This window comes from Protopterus annectens, chromosome 11.part0 (assembly GCF_019279795.1).
Source record: "Protopterus annectens isolate FY-2018-M chromosome 11.part0, PAN1.0, whole genome shotgun sequence".
NCBI classification, from domain to species: Eukaryota; Metazoa; Chordata; order Ceratodontiformes; family Protopteridae; genus Protopterus; species Protopterus annectens.
The window spans coordinates 1,452,836,009-1,452,857,781 of record NC_056745.1 but is presented as its reverse complement, the minus strand read 5'-3'; the positions used below and the strand labels follow the sequence as shown (position 1 = coordinate 1,452,857,781).

General features: G+C 38.1%; 1 protein-coding gene across 1 annotated transcript in view; it reads left to right on the top strand.

Moving 5' to 3' along the window:
* Positions 1-21,773, top strand: part of LOC122815899 (alpha-aminoadipic semialdehyde synthase, mitochondrial-like) — a 1,132,937-nt gene that overhangs the window by 493,421 nt on the left and 617,743 nt on the right. Inside the window, exons 10-11 of the mRNA XM_044088745.1 lie at positions 2,966-3,088; positions 3,472-3,583. Of these exons, the coding sequence (XP_043944680.1) occupies positions 2,966-3,088; positions 3,472-3,583 (235 nt within the window). The remainder of the gene's footprint in view (positions 1-2,965; positions 3,089-3,471; positions 3,584-21,773) is intronic.

The following is a 21,773-nucleotide window of genomic DNA, read 5'->3' as shown; positions in this document are numbered from 1 at the left end:
GACACCTTGACTGTAACCAAGGATTTCACCTGTCCAGTTGGTGTGTGATACTTGTCATGTCCTATTTGTAAGCCATGCAGCTATCCATCTTATCAACAGTGCATCAATACCTAGTTGTACTAATTTATTGATCAGTGTTTTGTGTATGACCCTGTCAAATGCTGAAGTTAAATCTATATAAATCACATCACAGCACAATTTTTCATTCATAGCTGTTATTATATTGTTATAGAACATCATGTTACAGGTGGTAATAGATCTATTTTCAACATATGCATGCTGATATATGGTTTCAAGTTCTAACCTATCCAGTTCTGACAATAACTTATCCAGTATTACCTTCTCCATTATTTTTCCACAACATGAAAGTAGACTTAAGGGTCTGTATGATTCTGGGTTTGTCCTACTCCTCATAACAATTAATAAAAATGGCACTTCAAAAGCTGCAAAGCTGTAGCTGTATGTGGAGACTGAGGAATATGTAAACAGAGAAGTTGGCAGTATTGTTAGCTCTTTTATTTCGTGAAGTGCCTGGCAGAATCAGGCTCAACAATACTGCAAGCGAGCACATTATACAAAGGTAGTGCCAAGGAAGCATCTGCTAACTATAGTCAGCTGCAACCCTCTACTGACATTATGTCATGTTTACCAATATGAATGTCTTAAATTCTGTGAAAAGAATGATCTCAGTAATTTATTTAACATGTTAGCTAGGATTATAAATCAGAAGTAAGTGGCAGTTAGTTTTCATTAAGGCCTTACTTTCTTTGCTTCATGAAAAACTGTTTCTTCCACAGTTTAAAAGTGACGCAAAAGGTGGCAAACTGGATTAGGAATCAGCAGTGTGATAAGAGACAGAGGACAGTGATAACCGGAGGTGGTATGAGTGACATTTTGAATTCTCCGTCTGATCTGATGCGTATATTGATGAATATTGTGGAAGAACTGTAGGAATTAACTTAAGAACATATAACTTAGTAGACGTATTACAAGAGACAGAGAAAATAGGGTGAAACCTAATGACATTGGAATATTCAATGAGTTGTAACAGAGTCAGTACAGATTAAAAGTGAAATCATACACCTGGGTGTAAATTGACAGTACATTATAAGAAGGAAAGAAACACAACAGTTTGGACTTAAAAAAGGGCTTCAGATCCTGGATTTTTATGCTAGTTTTTTGCTGTACATATAAATGAATCTCAACATTCTTTACCTGCAAATAGGAAAATAAGGGGTGAAGGGTGTTCACTTGATTAGTCACATCCTTTTGCTCCTAGTCACATGATTTTTACATTATTCACAATATCAGCTCAGGTTTCATCCTGTGCCTTCAGATTTAGAACGTCAGTTCACATTTCAGCCAGCGCTGTCAGATTTAAATATTGGATGCACCTTCATGATGCCTCTCTCTGTCACCCTTCCACCATATTTAGCTTTCCTCATGCCTGACAACTTGTAAGGACCTAATCTGTGCTATTTACATTGCAGACTATAATGTGCACACGTAACTTGCAAGAAATATGTACATTTAGGAAACACCAAGAGAGACAGGCCTGTGCTTTGCAAGTTTCCACCTGTGGTGAGGAGTAATTTCTGCCCAGATTCTCCTCTTCTTGTAATTTATTTACAACTGCCCTTTTCTATGCATCTGACTTGCTCAACAAGGAATGATGTAGCAGAGTTAGCTAAGGCCTTTGGTGACTATGAAATATCATAAGAGTCTTGCATTTGACCTCCTAAGAATACGTACATAGGGCTGACGCAAACATACAACTGGTGTCAGAGCCATGGACTAAAACTAAATGCCAACAAATGCATAATAGTATCTTTCAGGAAGTCATCCACCCCTGGTAACTATCATACTGACAACACACCAGTTAGAGTTGGCCCAGCAGTCAGGGACTTAGGGACACACACAGAAATCGAGCCTTTGACCATCACGTGTCTGCAGTAGTGAGGAAATCATTCTATGCTGCTTAACTTACAAAGGTTTGGCATCTAAGTCCAAGGAAGTCATTGTTTTGCTTTTTTTGACATTCATCAGACCAATCACTGAGCACAATGCCCTCTTTGGTATGTACCAAGCGAAGGATATTCAACAACTGGAATGTCCAAAGAAGTTCCTCACTAAAGGAATACAGGGCATGAGTAATATGTCCTATGCATACCGTATCAAGGCTCTGTCCTTGTATTCTGTCTCATACAGACTGTTGAGGGGAGATCCATGCCTGGCATACTGAACATTCCCAGATCCCACTCTGATGGACCTCCTGCATATCCACAAGACAAATAGCACCAGAATTACCCATTCTAAAGATTTAAACCTTGCCTGTGACATAAATAGGACCTGCTGGAGAGAGAGGAATGTATCCCAGAGACTACCCCTTCTCTGGACCAGGCTCCCCGTCCATGTGAAGTAGAGTTCCTCCCTAACCCAATTCTAGTGTAACTTGGGCAATTGGATGGGGAACAGGAAATTCATCCCTGGTTTGGCATCTATGTCTCTAATGGACAGCATCCTAGTGACATCAACACCCCTGCAACGTATAGTTCATACCATTAACTGTACTTGATGTCTAAAGGCAGTTTGCAATCAACTATATAATCTGTTTTTATATTAATACAAATATTTCATAAAAAGCACTAAACACAGTTCTAAGCTTTGTAAACAGTGTATGCAAGGTGGTCTGCACAGGTACCCATTTTAACATGCTTAACGCGCTTCTTTATTCAGATAACTTCCTCTGCTGGTGAATGTGTGGTAACAGATGTGTTTTAACATTGTTTCACTGTTTCTTTTGCATGTAGGTTTTTAGAGCTAACTTTTTTTATAACAAAACAATACTCTGCTGTACATACGCTGATAAAACTGAAATGATCAAAACAAGTTTTCTGCAGTTTAAATAATTATATAGTTTATTTTGATAACGCTTTCTTTAATCGTGGATCTTTTTCTGTGTTAGATTTTTAGCTATATGTGACATCTCTGCTGATACAGGTGGTTCAATCGAATTCATGACTGAATGCACTACAATTGACATGCCATTTTGCATGTACGATGCCGATCAGCACTTCACGCATGATAGGTAAGCACGGGTTAAACCACGGGGTGCAAACATTAATCCTTACATGGAAAAAAGTGAGCAGATAATTAGAACTAAAGCTCAAGATGATAAATGAGCATGGATTAAACCTCTGGGTATGGGCATTAGTTTTGGGATGTAGATTCATAGATGATTAGTAGAGTACTTAGCCCGCTTGTGAGGCCATTTAAGCCTAGCCAATAGTACCCTTGTGAGAACAAACGTGCTCTTGTTGTGTTTTGTAAAACACCTTAACCATTAGGTCACCCTCCCAACATTTAACAGATAAGCTGAACTATAAGTAAGAAATATATTGCAGCCTAGATTTTTTTTTAATTTTTCTTGTTCTTGTATCTATATTTATGCCATATCATTTACTGTTTCAGTGTGGAAGGCAGTGGAATTTTGATATGTTCAATTGACAACTTGCCATCCCAGCTTCCCATTGAAGCAACAGAATATTTTGGGGACAGACTTTTTCCTTATATTTGGGAGATGGTAAGTCTTACCACTTGTATCACTTCTGTGGAGATGCTCTTGCTTTTTAGATGGATAACTATCCCAATATCACCACTCTTTTCTGATGTGTATGCCGGAGAGTGAATGAGGTCAATAAATTCTTACTTTACATATTAACTGCCCTAAAAAGCATACTGGGATAGATTTCTTTGTCGGTACTTGTCACTAGCATATTTCTTCCTTTTTGTCTTTCTGTTTTCCTACTGACAAAAGTTAGGTCCTTTTTTCAATGTGTCTATTTCATACAAAAGGCATGTTTGGATATATTCTTTTCTGCTTGGATTGCATATGTCCTACCCAGTCTTTTCTCCAGTTCTTTCCTCTACTTTTCAATCATCTTTTCTAGGGTTACTCAGACTAAAACAGTATGTCAATAATTACAGTTTAAAGCTTCCTGAGTGTGCTACTTTTGGCCTACACATATGTCTGCTACTTCATTTGCATGTGCGTATGTGTACATGTTTTGTGTGTGTGTGTGTGTGTGTGTGTGTGTGTGTGTGTGTGTGTGTGTGTGTGTGTGTGTGTGTGTGTGTGTGTGTGTATCTGGGATTATGGACACTGTCCATTTTCAACATAAACCCTTATATGGTTCACTGCATACATAATCATCTGTCTAATAGTACCATTCCATTAAAGTCAGGGTTATTTGCTCTATACAGAAAACACTGCACTCATTGTCCCACAGGGCTCTGTTGTAGCCTCTGTCCTGGGTTTCTTCCTTATTGGCATATACTTCTCTCCATGAAAGCTAATATTAATTAGATGTGTCTGTATATATATATATATATATATATATATATATATATATATGGATCTACTTAATTTCATTGAAAACTCATTTCACTGAAACTCAGCTGCCAGAGCACAATTCACTGAAAGCTCACTTCACTGAAACTCATTTGACTAAAACTCATTTCATAGAAAGGTATATACCCTGTTCCCCACTGTAGTGCAATCCTGGAGTTAGTATATATGATAAGTGGGGTGGGGGGCAAAGCCCCCCACATTGGGGGGTGTGGAGGAAGTAGCCCCCACCTATTTTAAACATTGTAAACAATAGACATGGATACTTACAAGTTGAATGAATAATTCATTCCAGAAGACAATATATATATATATATATATATATATATATATATATATATATATATATATGGTTCTAGGTTATAACACCGACAGCACACAACATCGACAACGACATCACCGATACCACATTATCGACAGCTCACAAACACGACACCACACACATTCAACACATCATCACAACAACCAATAAACAAAACAAATTCCCTGACCAAAAACCACACACACAACACAAGTACAACTAAATCCTAACAAACAAACACTAAACCTTACATACACAACTATCCACTACCCTAACCGAAACCCTAACCCTAAGGTCCGTCACTATCGCACACTAACCTAACCCGCTCCCTGACCCTAACTCACTTAACCTGCCCCTAACCCAAACAAATTCACTACTGCACTTACCTAACCGGCCTAACCCTAACTCACTTAACCCGCCCTAACCCAAAACATTCACTACTGCATTACCTAACTCGCCTCCCTAACCCTAACTCACTTAACCCGCCCCTAACCCAAAACATTCACTACTGCACCCTTACCTAACCTAACCCTAACTCACTTAACCCACCCCTACCCCTACAGACCGCCAACATCGCACACTTACCTTACTCGACCCTAACGTCCATACTTACACATCCTTTCCCCATCTCGGTGTTCTCCGCGTCTGTGTTTTCATCCGTCGATCTTCTCGCGTCGGTGATTTCGCTGTCGGTCTTCTCATCTGTCGACGTTGTAACCTAGACCCATATATATATATATATAATATATATACTAACTCCTGGATAGCACTACAGTAGGGAACAGGGCATATACCTTTCTACGAAATGAGTTTCAGTCAAATGAGGTTTTCAGTGAAGTGAGCTTTCAGTATGTAGCTGCAATTTGTGCATGTCTGGTGAATAATAATGAAATATATATATATATATATATATATATATATATATATATATATATATATATATATATATATCTTGTACTGAAGGTTTAGGGAGTGAGTTTTGGAATTACTGATGAACCCACAAATAATTATCAAATTTCCCTAATTTTACAATGCAAAACATTTTATTTAGTACATAAACCAGATCATAGTATATTCCATATGTCTATTTTCCCAGTTTTTATATTTTAGCATCACTGTTTCCCATTGATTTCATAGAGCTGTTGTAACTGAGTAACCTTTCCACTGAACAAGGGCTTTAGGCAGTTTACTTATTTATTTTTGAATAGAGTGCTTCATATAGTTATCTATTGTAGTTTTGAAGCACTTTTTATATATGCAATGATGCATTTTATTTGTTTGTAATGTCATTTTTATTTAGTTTATTAGTGCTGTGAAAGTATTATAGGTGATCTACGAAACAATGATATAGGTGGCCTTGTATAGCTAGATACACACTAGTTTGGTTTTCTAAAAAGCAAGCCATGTCAGCATAACCTGGTTAAGTTCTTTGAGACGGTAACTGAGACCATAGATAAGGGTCAAAGCTGTATACCTGGACCTTGACTTTGCTTTTGACACTATCCCCATTCTGAGATTATGGACACTGACCAACCTCAACATAAACCTATACATAGTTCACTGCATATGTAATCATCTGTCTAAAACCCATTCCATTAAGGTCAGGGGCTTTTGCTCTAGACAGAAAACACTGCACTCATTGTCCCACAGGGCTCTGTTTCACAATCTGTCCTGGGCTTCTTCCTCATTAGTATACACTTTTCTGCTTGAAAGCTAATATCAATGGACTTATAATTAACCAAATTTTCTGATGATCACAAACTGAGGGTCATTATCGAATCACTGATAAATTCTCCAGGAATAACTGGACTAAACAAAGCCTTGTTGTTTTAATCTGGGCATTTTCTGAATGAAAGGATATGCGGAGCGGTTTCTTTTGGTGGATTTTACATCACTACAACTTGCTGTATTGATATCATTCCACTCAAATGTGTCACATTCGCTGGGGACTTGTGTACTTATGCTGAAAACAGACTCTCCTTTAACCAATGTGTCTGTATGGTTTCTAGAAAATTCTTCAACCTTTCACAGCTTATCCTTCATGGAGTGACCTTTAGGTGGTTGAATCATATAGTTATAGCACAGAAGAAATGTTGGTAAAGCTGTTTGCGCATTGATGGCTTTTTTTTTTGAGAACTCACAAACAATGGGTAGTGGGGCATTTGATCATTTCCACTGTAGAGTGATCTCAGATTTGGTATATATAATTAACTGTGTATGAGGAAGGTGCACCCCATGTGAGGGTGCAGGGGGGATTGCCCCTCTACAAAAAAACACTGTTATTTCGCTTTTATTATTATTTCAATGTTTTGAAGTTCATCTGTTCACTTAGATATTCTTTGTAACTGGAGCTACTATGGCTTCTGTTGAGGTGTTCATAGGTTGACTTAAGACACTTATTCTGTGGTTTGATATGGGCAGAGAATGTTACGTGCTAATATAGCTTTGATACTTGATTACTGCAATGATTTGTACCATAGGCTCTCTGATACAAACCTGGATGGTTGAAGTAGGTGCAAAACTCACTGCTGGAGTGTTGAATGGTAAGTCTTGTTGTGATGACATTAGTGTAGTTATGTAAGAGATGCAGTGGTGTGCTGGTGTTGGCTTGGTTAATATTTAAAATTTTGGTTTTAACATGTAGAATTATATATGAGCAAGGTCCTCTCTACTTTAAAAGGCACCTTATTCTGCAATCTACCTGCTATGTCTCCTGGAGAGGCTGGTGACTGTTCCACAAAAATATCTCTAACATGTATTTTTCTCTTCTGCTTTCTGCTGTATTTTTCCCTGATTAAATGACACTGTATGTTTCATTGTTTGTTGCTTTAGATTTTGTTTGAGCTCTTCCCCATGGCCCCCACTAAAATGGTTATTTTTTTTCACTCAGGAAAAGTATGATGTACAAAATGGTGGTGCAACCAGATCACATGGTAAACAAAAGCAAATACATAACTAAATAAAAAATAAGCAAATATTTCCTGCATTTTTCTCCACTGATGCTGATGTAGAAAATGAACTGCTCCAATCTGCATCATCGTCAAAACGTTTGTTCCCATTTTTCTGCATGACTTCGAGGGTTGTGTTAACTGCCATTACCCCTCTCAGTTCAGTGCCACTGTCCTACCCTGTTAGACAGTTATGGCCTGACTGTCACAGGTCTTATCTCATGCAATCCATACGGCTCTCTGCTAGGCTTGTTCATTTCCTCTTGCCTTCTCCAGTCTCTCCCAAACTGTCTTCTCCAAATCATTTTCTGCATTTCTGAACATGTGCCCAAACCACAGCAATCTGTTCACTTAGATATTCTTTGTAACTGGAGTTGCTTTGGCTTCTGTTGAGATGGTCATAGGCTCATAGGTTCATAGGTTGGTACTAGGCTATCGGCCCTAGGGCCTTTACAAGCCTAGCCATAACAATTCCCTGGCTATTTCTTCCCACACTGTTTACTTCCCTGGACCCCTGTCTAGCAGGGCGACTGACATGATCCCCGGGGTGAATTTCCTTTCTCCCATCCAATCATCAAGGTTCCTTTTGAAGGGGGCCAAAGAGGCGCTCCACTTGACATTTATGGGCAGTCTATTCCAGAGGCTGGAGAGTCTCTGGGTCAGGAACCTATCCCTCCAGCATGTTTTGATTATTGTGATGACAAGATTTAGATCCCTGGAGCGTGTGGCTCTGAGGGATTGGGATTTCTTTAAGTGTAGCATGTCCAACAGCTCTGGGTTTGACATGGCCTTGTATGTTAAGCAGAGATCACCTTGGAGTAGACGATATGTGACAGAGTATAGCTAGAGTTTTTTAAGGTGGTCAGCATAGGGCATCTGCTTTAGGCCTGTGATTCTTTTAGTGAGGTATTTCTGCGGCCTTTCCAGTTGTTGCAGATGTCTTGAGAGGTACATACCAAATGGGGCGTTGTATTCTATAATAGGTCTAATGAGAGATGAGTACAGTGGAACAAAGACCTCCTTTTTTTCTGGATGAAAACCCTTAGTGATGAGGTGTGCAACATAGAAGGATTTCCTGGCTGTTGTGGTGATGTGGTTATTGAGGGTGAGACCACTATCTACCTGTGTCCCTAAGTCTCTTATCACACTTTCGGTGTTTAGTGTACTGCCTATGTGATAATTCATGGGTGCATGTTTTTTTCCCAAAGGGGATAACTATACATTTCTTGGCATTGAGCTTGAGCCCATGGCTCTGGCACCAAGCATCTGTTTCTGTAAGGCCCTTTTGTAGAGTATCCACATCATTTGTGGATTCAATAATGACTCCCAGTTTGCAGTCATCTGCGAACTTTGTTAGCCAGAGTCCCTTAGTGTTGGCTTGTACTTCAGAGAAGTAGATGCCAAACAACAGAAGTCTCAGGACTGAACCCTGAGGTACTCCACTTGTCACTTGTCTGGAGCTGGATTTGGAGTCAGCTACTTTTACAGTGTGGGTTCTGTCAGTAAGCCAGTTGGCAACCCATCGAGTGACGTAGGGATTAATGCCCAACTTAGTAAGTTTATCTATGATTCCAGAATGGGGGATGGTGTCAAAGGCCTTGGCAAGGTCCAGATAGGCTGTGTGGACTGCCTTACCTTCGTCCATAGCTCTGGAGACTGATTTGAAGAAGTCAGTAAGGTTCAGGAGACAGGATCGGCCCTTCACAAACCCAAACTGGGTGGGGTCCAGTGTTTTAAGGTTGCCAATATCTTTGTTTATAAGTTCCATGATAATACGTTCCATGGCCTTTCAGATCAGGCTCGTCAGACTGATGGGGCGGTAGTTCCCGAGATCCAAGGTAGATCCCCCCTTGTGGAGTGGGATAACTGTAGCTGTGCGCCACTCAGTGGGCATGAAACCTGAGGTGAGGGTATTATTAAACATAACACTTAGGTGACGTGCCGGTTCATTTTGTAGTTCATGTAGTACACAGCCAGGGATGTCATCTGGTCCCATGGATGCTGTATTCTTAGCTTTGGAGAGTGCGTTTTTTACCTGTGTGGCCGTTATTACCGGAATTTGGCAATCTTCCAGTATTGAGACGGGCCATTTAGGAGGTGAGAGGGGGGTGAAGTTGGCACTGAATCGATCTACCAGGATATTGGCAATGTCCTTGGGATCAGTATATTTAATGCCATTCTGTTTTAGCTCAGAGCTGATCTGAGCATTGCCATTTAGACTCTTGACATAGTTATAAAATGGCTTATGGTTGTCTTTGGAATCTTTGGCAATTTTATTTTCGTAACTAGCTTTGGTGGATTTTATGAGGGATCTCAGTTTCTTACTGAGGCTGGTAAGGGAGTTTTTTGCATCCTGGGATTTTTCTCTTTTCTACAACAGTTTCTTCCTTTTGTTGTAAAGTTTGTTTATGGCAGGGTCCCACCAGATTGGCTTCCTTTTTTTGGATGAGAGCATCTTGGTTCTATTTGGGATGGCACAATTCATGCATGAGTGGATGTGCTCATACAGTGCCTTAGTGTAGGATTCAGCAGTTGAACTTTCAGTTCCCGTCTGCATGGGTGTCATGAAGTTTGTCACTTTTGACTTGAGTAGCATGAAGTTAGCTTTGGAGAATTTTTTTTATGGAGGTTTCCTTACTGGGGGGTGGGGGTTGGATTGGATCACTCATTCATTTATCTCACAGTCTGCATCAACCTGTCTTAAGCACTTCGTCAGTATACATTTCTAGCTTCTGCATTTGGTCTGCCTTCACTGCACAGGTTTCTGTACCATACAGTAGTATTAGCTGAACCACTATTTTGTATATTTTACTTTTCCGCTTCTTTGACGTTCTTCTGTCACACACTACTCTGACACCCTATGTCAGTTGGCTGCAGCTTCTAGCATTGACTTCCTCATTTCAAACTTCCCTTATCCTCAATCATCCCTCCCAGATACCTGAAACTGATAACCAGTTTCACTATTTTTCCTTCTATTTCAATTTTCAACTTCTTCTGATTTCCATTTGCTGCCATACAACTGCCTTCTGTGTACTCATTTTATCCCTGTGTGCCATCAGTTTTGTATTACATTCCTCTATCATTGGCTGAAGTTACTTTTCAGAGTCTATGTCACATCATTTGTGTATATTAGCTTTGTTGATCTGTCCTTTCTGGCCTGTTTACTAATATAGTCCATCACTGGTATGAACAGTGGATGGCTAAAATCTGAACCCTGATGCACACCCACTCCCATTGCAAACTCATCTGTGAGAACAAACACTGTTTATACTTATTTCATTTGGTCCTTGTATGTAACCTGCACCAATTCTACCAATGTCAGGACTTGGAACCTTTGCAGAGCTTCCCAAATCAGAGTTCTTGGAGTCTTCCAAGTAGAAAAGCTGAGCCAAACCACTACGGCTGTAGTAAACGCAACTTTATTACAAAAAGTACTGGAAATAAGTACGCGCTTTCATGATCACACTGACCGCTTCATCAGACTGCTGTTACTAACTTCTTCATCTTATTCAAACATATACTCATCTAATAAGCAGCTCAACTTAATTAAAATACAATTAACCAATCAACAACATTACTAACTTCTTTTAAAACCTTCAGAATATTCACACTCTATGTGACAGAAACCTTATTGCATAAAAGTCTAAAATGACATAAATGTTTTGTTTAAAAAAACAAAAAAAGAATATGATGCTTTCGCCTACTACATTTAATGTCTAAGTGCCCTTGCTTTGATGAAGTATTTTAGTGAGACAGCTTAGTTGATTCCTTGTGGTTTATCAATAGGGTTGCCACCTTTTGTTGTGGCTAAAACCAGAGTAAAGCCACACTCCTCACATCACCAGTAACCCTGCCCACCCCACCCCTCTCCCTCCCATAATCCGCCCATTTTGTGATGTCACGATGGCATCACATGGCAGGGAACGCCCTCTTTTTCCATTCCTGCTGCCTATTTTCAGCTGATTTACTATGCTTTTCTGTAAAAACAGCATTGTAAATCAGCCGATTTATGAACTCCAATAGTTTGTTTTCTTTTTTGAAACAGAATACCGGAGTTTGTACAGTGTTTTCCGGACTATCGGAGAATCAGTTTGATTTCTGGATAGTCCGCAAAAAAACAGAGGGGTGGCAACCATATTTATCAGCATTCAGCCTTATAATCCACCTTTGATCTGCTGCTTCAGTCCTATTTCTTATGTCCCCTCCCCAAACCCCTTCTTCAAGAATCTCTAGTACAAGGAATTTAAATGTGTGTTGTGCCCCTTCTGTTTCCATGTTTGGCCAAGGCACTAGTTTCCTTCTTGATACTTATATCCCTGACGTTCTAGTATGTGATCCTTTAACATTCTGTTAACTTCCCTATGTAAAAAACATACTTATATCCCTGACGTTCTAGTATGTGATCCTTTAACATTCTGTTAACTTCCCTATGTAAAAAACATACTTATATCCCTGACATGTTCTAGTATGTGATCCTTTAACATTCTGTTAACTTCCCTATGTTCAAAACATACTTATATCCCTGACATGTTCTAGTATGTGATCCTTTAACATTCTGTTAACTTCCCTATGTTCAAAACATACTTATATCCCTGACATGTTCTAGTATGTGATCCTTTAACATTCTGTTAACTTCCCTATGTTCAAAACATACTTATATCCCTGACATGTTCTAGTATGTGATCCTTTAACATTCTGTTAACTTCCCTATGTTCAAAACATACTTATATCCCTGACATGTTCAAGTATGTGATCCTTTAACATTCTGTTAACTTCCTATGTTCAAAACATACTTATATCCCTGACATGTTCAAGTATGTGATCCTTTAACATTCTGTTAACTTCCCTATGTTCAAAACATACTTATATCCCTGACATGTTCTAGTATGTGATCCTTTAACATTCTGTTAACTTCCCTATGTTCAAAACATACTTATATCCCTGACATGTTCTAGTATGTGATCCTTTAACATTCTGTTTGTCTTCCCTATGTAAAAAACATACTTATGTCCGTGACATGTTCTAGTATGTGATCCTTTAACATTCTGTTAGTCTTCCCTATGTAAAAAAACATACCTATATCCCTGACATGTTCTAGTATGTGATCCTTTAACATTCTGTTAACTTCCCTATGTAAAAAACATACTTATATCCCTGACATGTTCTAGTATGCGATCCTTTAACATTCTGTTAACTTCCCTATGTTAAAAACATACTTATATCCCTGACATGTTCAAGTATGTGATCCTTTAACATTCTGTTAGTCTTCCCTATGTAAAAAACATACTTATGTCCGTGACATTTTCTACTATGTGATCCTTTTAACATTCTGTTAGTCTTCCCTATGTAAAAAACATACTTATATCCCTGACGTTCTAGTATGTGATCCTTTAACATTCTGTTTGTCTTCCCTATGTAAAAAACATACTTATATCCCTGACATGTTCTAGTATGTGATCCTTTAACATTCTGTTAACTTCCCTATGTTCAAAACATACTTATATCCCTGACATGTTCAAGTATGTGATCCTTTAACATTCTGTTAGTCTTCCCTATGTAAAAAACATACTTATGTCTGTGACATGTTCTAGTATGTGATCCTTTAACATTCTGTTTGTCTTCCCTATGTAAAAAACATACTTATATCCCTGACATGTTCTAGTATGCGATCCTTTAACATTCTGTTAACTTCCCTATGTTAAAAACATACTTATATCCCTGACATGTTCAAGTATGTGATCCTTTAACATTCTGTTAGTCTTCCCTATGTAAAAAACATACTTATGTCCGTGACATTTTCTACTATGTGATCCTTTTAACATTCTGTTAGTCTTCCCTATGTAAAAAACATACTTATATCCCTGACGTTCTAGTATGTGATCCTTTAACATTCTGTTAACTTCCCTATGTAAAAAACATACTTATATCCCTGACATGTTCTAGTATGCGATCCTTTTAACATTCTGTTAACTTCCCTATGTAAAAAACATACTTATATCCCTGACATATTCTAGTATGTGATCCTTTTAACATTCTGTTAGTCTTCCCTATGTAAAAAACATACTTATATCCCTGACATATTCTAGTATGTGATCCTTTAACATTCTGTTAGTCTTCTCTATGTAAAAACCATACTTATATCCCTGACATGTTCAAATATGTGATCCTTTTAACATTCTGTTAACTTCTCTATGTAAAAAACATACTTATATCCCTGACATGTTCTAGTATGTGATCCTTTAACATTCTGTTAACTTCCCTATGTAAAAAACATTCTTATATCCCTGACATGTTCTAGTATGTGATCCTTTTAACATTCTGTTAACTTCCCTATGTAAAAAACATACTTATATCCCTGACATGTTCTAGTATGCGATCCTTTTAACATTCTGTTAACTTCCCTATGTAAAAAACATACTTATATCCCTGACATGTTCTAGTATGTGATCCTTTAACATTCTGTTAGTCTTCCCTATGTAAAAAACATACTTATATCCCTGACATGTTCTAGTATGCGATCCTTTTAACATTCTGTTAACTTCCCTATGTAAAAACATACCTATATCCCTGACATGTTCTAGTATGTGATCCTTTTAACATTCTGTTAGTCTTCCCTATGTAAAAAACATACTTATATCCCTGACATGTTCTAGTATGCGATCCTATTAACATTCTGTTAACTTCCCTATGTAAAAAACATATTTATATACCTGACATGTTCTAGTATGCGATCCTTTTAACATTCTGTTAGTCTTCCCTATGTAAAAAACATACTTATATCCCTGACATGTTCTAGTATGCGATCCTTTTAACATTCTGTTAGTATTCCCTATGTAAAAACATACTTATATCCCTGACATGTTCTAGTATGTGATCCGTTAACATTCTGTTAGTCTTCCCTATGTAAAAAACATACTTATATCCCTGACATGTTCTAGTATGTGATCCTTTTAACATTCTGTTAGTATTCCCTATGTAAAAAACATACTTATATCCCTGACATGTTCTAGTATGTAATCCTTTAACATTCTGTTAGTCTTCCCTATGTAAAAAACATACTTATATCCCTGACATGTTCTAGTATGCGATCCTTTTAACATTCTGTTAACTTCCCTATGTAAAAAACATACTTATATCCCTGACATGTTCTAGTATGCGATCCTTTTAACATTCTGTTAGTCTTTCCTATGTAAAAAACATACTTATATCCCTGGCATGTTCTAGTATGCTATCCTTTAACATTCTGTTAGACTTCCCTATGTAAAAAACATACTTATGTCCCTGACATGTTCTAGTATGCGATCCTTTTAACATTCTGTTAGTCGTCCCTATCTAAAAAACATACTTATATCCCTGACATGGTTCTAGTATACGATCCTTTTAACATTCTGTTAGTCTTCCCTATGTAAAAAACATACTTATATCCCTGACATGTTCTAGTATGCGATCCTTTAACATTCTGTTAGTCTTCCCTATGTAAAAAACATACTTATATCCCTGACATGTTCTAGTATGCGATCCTTTTAACATTCTGTTAACTTCCCTATGTAAAAAACATACTTATATCCCTGACATGTTCTAGTATGCGATCCTTTTAACATTCTGTTAACTTCCCTATGTAAAAAGCATACTTATATCCCTGACATGTTCTAGTATGTGATCCTTTAACATTCTGTTAGTCTTCCCTATGTAAAAAACATATTTATATCCCTGACATGTTCTAGTATATGATCATTTTAACATTCTGTTAGTCTTCCCTATGTAAAAAACTTGGCAGACTTGGCAGAAACTAAAATATACTATATTTTTGGTTTTGCTGTCTGCATAACATTTTGCTTGAATCTCAAAATGCAGTTGCGGATGTACAAAGGTGATGCAGGAATGTATATATTTGCAGGCTCTACATTTCCTGCAAAGTACCTCGTCTCTGTGAGATGTTCTTCATTCCAGTTCCTTGTGTTTTATAGCATAATAGACGTTTGAGTGATTTTTTTGTTCTTAAAAGAAAAGCTAGGTGTGTCATCTATCACTACCTCTAGCTCTTCCACTGCTTTCAGGATGTTCCAATTCCTTTTAAAGACTTCACAGAAAGAAATACGGAATCTAAGTTTATTGTTTTCAGTGCTGTTGGCCTTTATTCCTGGGTCTTCCTGTTGTGAAAAGCATGCTTTCCCTTTCCTTCCACTTTCTTTAAGTAGATCCACTACACACATATCAAATTCATGCTTGGAATACCCCCTCTCTATAAACTTTTCCCCAAGGGTTTGCAGAGCTGCTGTCAATTGTGTGTCACTATTGTTTAATCTCATCATTCTTAGAATCTGTCCCCTCATAACATTCTTACCAATATGTTTTGGGTGCATACTGTTTTTATGAAGCAACGAATTTCTCCTAGTTGGTTTCCTATATAAGCTGGTTTCTAATCTGTTAATCACAGACTTTTTGACAAGCACATCCAAAAATTCAATTTCTTCTAATGAAGACTTATAAGTAAACTTCAAGAATGTTGTTGTCATGTATAAATATTCTAAGAACAAATCTAGCTCTTGCAAGGAGCCCCCCCCCCACAGAAAAAAAACATATCATCAACAAAATGGGTATACCATTATAAGTGTTTGCTGTAGTCATTATTTTGTAAAAATTATGTATACTCCCATTCAGCTAATGCCAGATTGGTGTAGCTATTGGCATGTGCCGTGCCCATAGCTAGTCCTATCTTCTGGAGGTAGTAGTCATCCCTGAAAACAAATATATTATTCTCCAGTATAATTTCCAGCAATTTACAGATCAAATTCACTTTTTCATTGGTGAATACCTGTTTAGTGTTCAATAAATTACTAATGTTCTTCATACCCCAATGATTCGGAATGACAGTAAACAGAGATGTTATATCTAGAGTCACAAGAAAATATTCACAATTGACTGCCATAACCTTATTGTACAATGCCTGTAAAAAAAGTCTTGGAATCCTTTAGCACATTATTACAGGTTTCAAGCACCGGATGTAAACATTTTTCTACATAAATGGATAGTGGTTCTGTTGCCCACCCTTTACTTGAGACTATAAGTCTCATAGGTGGGTTCTCTGTGTCCTTATGTACTTTAGGTAATCCATATATTACCGGACTCAAAGGGGTTTCAACTTTAAAATATTTAAAGAGTTCCTCTGAAATCATATTACTTATATATAAGTCAAACACTGTGACAGATAGTCTATCTGTTACAGCTTTCACATCTATCCCAGTTATTCTTTGATATGTAGTCTGGTCATTCAATAATAAATGCATTTGTATAATATAAAATTCCTTGTCCATAACTATAACACCTCCCCCTTTATCAGGAGGCCTAATCTCTATGGACTGCATAGATTTTAATTCTGACAATGCATCACATCCATCCCTACTTAAATTAAAATAAGAAGGTGTTGTGCCATTTTCAAATATTTCTCTAATTTCTTTATCGCACACTGAAATAAAGGTATCAACCATCGGGTGCATTTTGGGAGTAAAAACACTAGGTTTAGTAAATTTAAGAATTTCATTGCTAACATTCTTAAAAACAGTTTTCAAAGCCAGTGACCTTCCAAATAGTCTCAGTTCCTGCAAAATGTCTACTAAGTTAGTCTTCTCTGCTGAGATAAAGGGAAGTCCTTTACCCACTCTTGGAATCTTGTTTTATGCTTTTTCCAGGTCTAAGAATGCTCTTTTGGACAATTTACTCATCTCTAGCTTCTTCTCTGCTATCTGTCTCACGGAAAACATCAGGTCAGTTGCACTGCATTCCGATCTGAATCCAAACTGTTCACCTCCATCTTACTTTCTAGTGTTCTTCATATTTGTTTGTCAGTTAATCTCTCCAGAAGATTCTCACATTGTGACAGGAGCTTGATACCTCTACACAGCTCACAGTTGTGAACATCCCCTTTGTTCTTGTACATCAGCACTAGGATCTTTGTTCTCCAGTCATCCAGGACATCCCATTCTTTCGAAGCTACTTTAAGGATCCTCAGGATCTGATGTACCCCTAACTCACTCCAAGTCTTGATCATATCTGCATCTAAACCTGCTTTTTTCCCTGACTCTTTTTTTCCTTAGGACTGTTATCACTTCTAAGGGGGGCTGTTATTCTTCTCTCATTTTAGGCTATGCCTGCGGCAGTACAGCCTTTGCTTGGTTTTCTTCATTCAGAGGCTACTGGAAGTAAACCTTCCATCTGCCTGTGATGTCCTATAGCCTGGTGAGCAAGTTGTTGCTGGCATCCTTTCTGAAAGATTATTATCTTCTTTGTCATCCTGCCTTTATCTTGCAACCTGATTATTTTTTTATGTCATCTGGTCATTTTCCAAAAGCAAGTAGATGCATCTGATGTCTTGTTCTTTGCTATTGCTACTGTCCTCTTAGCCTGTTTGTTACCCAACCAGTATTCCTTCTTTGCCTGGTCCATATTTTCTATCTCCCACTTTTCACTGCACTCCTTCTTTCTTTTGATAACTTCCTGGACTTATGCATTTCACTACCAGCTTTCCTATGTATCTTATTTCCATACTTGGCTCAGCTACATATCTGTTCTGTAGTCCTCACACATGCTGTTTTGAGGTGCTGCATTCTTCATCGCTACCTATTTACTCTTCTTCCTGAGTGACTAGAGCCCAGAGTATTTCTTTGAACTCTTGTGCATTTGATCCAGTTGAATTCCTGTCCTAGTCTTCAGCCAAGTCTCTGCTTGAAACTGACTGTGGCAACCAGTGGTTTATGATTTGGGCTGACTGTTTCACTGATAATGACTTTGCAATCACTAATTCTACCCCAATGCCCTTTCCTTACAACTGGGAAGTTTATCTGAGTTGCATGCTATCCACTCTTGTATGTGATCTTGTGAATGTCTGTCTTGCTGAATCATGTGTTGCCCACCATCATAGTGCCATAGGTCATCTAGTGCCTGGTGCCATTCCTTGATATAGCATCCCTCAAGCTGAGGAGGAAAAAAGGTTGTTGCTCTGTTCTCTGCAGGCCTAACCTCAGAAGCAAGCTAGGTCCAAGGGACAAAAAAGTCCCTTCTCCAATTTGGCACTGCCCTCTGAAGGAGACGTATACCACACACAAAGCACTTTAGAAAGCACTTCATTCAGTCCTGACAATTAATTTCTGTAGCAGCATTCAGGCATGCCAATACAAAAACAAACACTGGAACTGCACTACTGTTGAACAAGCCCCTTAAAACCTTGTACCCAGGACATCTGCCCCCTTTACCCCACCCTAGCTATACATGTGCACCATAAAACCATTTGCAAGACAGAAATCTAGAATGACTCTCCTTCTGTATTTCTGTTGCCCCACCCACGTGGACCCAGCCAGTCTTCATATCCTGTTCTTTCCTTCCCAACATGACCATTCAGGTCTCCCATTACCATCACCAGCTCACATTGTCCTGCTGCTTTATCCAGTAGGTCATGCATCTGGTGCCTGAATGCACTCTTCCTCACTATCACAACCCTGTTGTGGGGGTATATGCTGAGATTATGAATACTTCCCTGTCTTTACACTGAAGCCTGATTGCCATAAGCTTATTACTAATTCTGATGGCATCTCTTTCTGTCTTAGGTTCATGGCTTCTTAGGTTAGTACTAGGCTTTTTGCCCTTGTGAACTATTTCAAACCTAGTTAAATTTTACATCCCAATGGAAAGAATTAAACCCTGTACCTTGTATCTGTGAGGCACTACCCTTAACTGTTATGCTAACTCCAACCCTGGAAGACTATTCCTCAATAAAGTTCCCACTACATTTCTAGAGCATCCTTCACTGCGTAGTAGACTCTGGATGCTAAGCACTGCCCTTTCACATTGTCACCTAGCTTCAGGATGTCCAGTGTCCCCCTATCATTATGTCAACCACTTCCAACCTGCATCCTGTCAGTGAACCTGTGTTCATTGTAACAAACCTGAGTTCATGTTTTGCAGATTGACTGGTTTTATGTCCAGCTTTCATTCAACACATCTCTCCCAGGATGGAGGTTTTACAGCTGAATGATGCTGACCTTTATCAAATTCATATTAGGCACTTGTGATGCCCTCTTACTACTCGTAGACTCTGTGTACTGAATATGCCTTTGCAGGATACACTGGGTACACTGCATCTGGGCGCAGGGCTTGCTCCACTTGTTTGATGGTATGTGTTCCACTGCGGAAGTCATCTCACTGTATTACCCACCTGACAGTTACTACAATGACTGCTGTCTTCCTCTACTGCTTTATGCCATAGAAAGTCTGACTGCCAAGTAAAGGCCTGAATCATCAGGGCAGTGAACTGTGCTGCTACAAGGAATGAGACTAATGTCATGTTGCCTGGATTTACACGTTAACTTAATAAGCCCTACCATATTTACTTGTTCTTTTCTTTGTATTTTATTTTTTGGACTTTGTTTTTTGAAAACTGGTTCATAATATAACCTCACATTGCTAAAAAGCTGGTGGGCTTTCTGATTTAATACATAGCTGCCAAAAACAATGTCTAGAGTTAAACTAGTAATTTATGCGATTAAAGTGGCTTTGCTTATTTTGTTGGATTACTGTTGATTATTTTTATATTTGTATATCTTTTATGTTATGTACAGTGTTATACTAAGTAAGTTACAGTTTTTCTTAAACGTTGACCCATTTCGTATGTTCACTGTTTTCCTCCTCACTATAGACTAGCACACCTTTTAACTCATATAGTGGTTTCACCTAGTTGGCATTTTTGGCTTATACTGGCTACAGCATATTCAGTGATCACTACAGGAAAACTATAAATTATATCTGTTGATATTGTATTTTAAGTCTGTTGTTGCTGATATGCCTCCTGCTGTTGACCATAGAAAACAGCACTGATAAGACTTGCATTTGCAAAGCTTACACTGATGTTTTCAAGGATCAACTATTGGCTTTGTGTAAACCTGGCATGCTATAACTACACCTTAGGTGGCGCGTGTGTGATCACTACAGCTCAAAATGATATGGTGCTGTGGGTAATACTGCTTAGATTGTTTAAGGACTGTGTAGCCAGGCACAATCTACTTCCTAAAGATTCTAGACTAAGTATTATAAAGTATGCACAAACTGGGTTTAGTTGCATATAACCTGTTCCACTTATAAATTCTTGCAGCTTGTGCAAGATGGTTTCATTTTATGATCATTTTAACTGATCACAGTGCAGTGAGTCTCTCCAAAACATCATTCCACGAACTGTAGGCCTTCAAATTCATATGTGTCCACCTAGAAACAATATAAGGTAAATGATTACAAGGCCCATAAGATGATATATCCATATATACCTTTAGTAGACACACTTAAAAGCTCATGGCTCTCTCTTCTGAATAGTGCTTACCTCCCAAACTGAGCAGGGCATATCACTGATGTCTACACTTAGTCCCACATTTGCCACACCGTGGCCTGTTCACTGCTCTGCTGTTTTACTGTGATACTTTCCTGTATCCAGGCACATATGTCCTGAGCATATTATCTCTGTCTCTTGCTTCTTCTTCTTCTAACTGTGCTTTTTTTTAATCCTAAAGCTTACCCAGTCGCCTTACATCTTAACCAATTAGAGAATGACATTTAGACAAAGCCAAAAACAATAAGGCAAAAGACTACAAATAGGGACAGATTTTAATTACTGCCCTTACAAATTTAAAAAGTTGCTAGAATAAAAGATTTTCCCATTAGCATGCATTTTCTGAAGAATATGAAGTCTGAAACTCAAATGTCTGTCATTATTTAATGACTTAATTTCTCACTTATTTGTCAGAAAATACACAAACTTTATGAGGAACAGATAAAAAATATGAGGTAAAAATCTGGGCATTATGCAGCTAAGATGTATACAGAAGACATAACTATGTTTAACAAGTCTGTTTTATCTTCTGATGCATGGAGGTTTTCATCTTTACTTTCTGCAAATACTACCCATTAATGAATAATTATTTTCCCCATATATTTGCTCACCAAAACAGGTCGGAATAAAATCTTCAATACTCTCTCTCCTTTCATCTCTACTCATTCTGAGACAAAGTACTCGCTACAAGGCCAGAAAGCAGGAAATACATTATCTGTGTTTCACAACATTCGCTTTCAGTTTAGA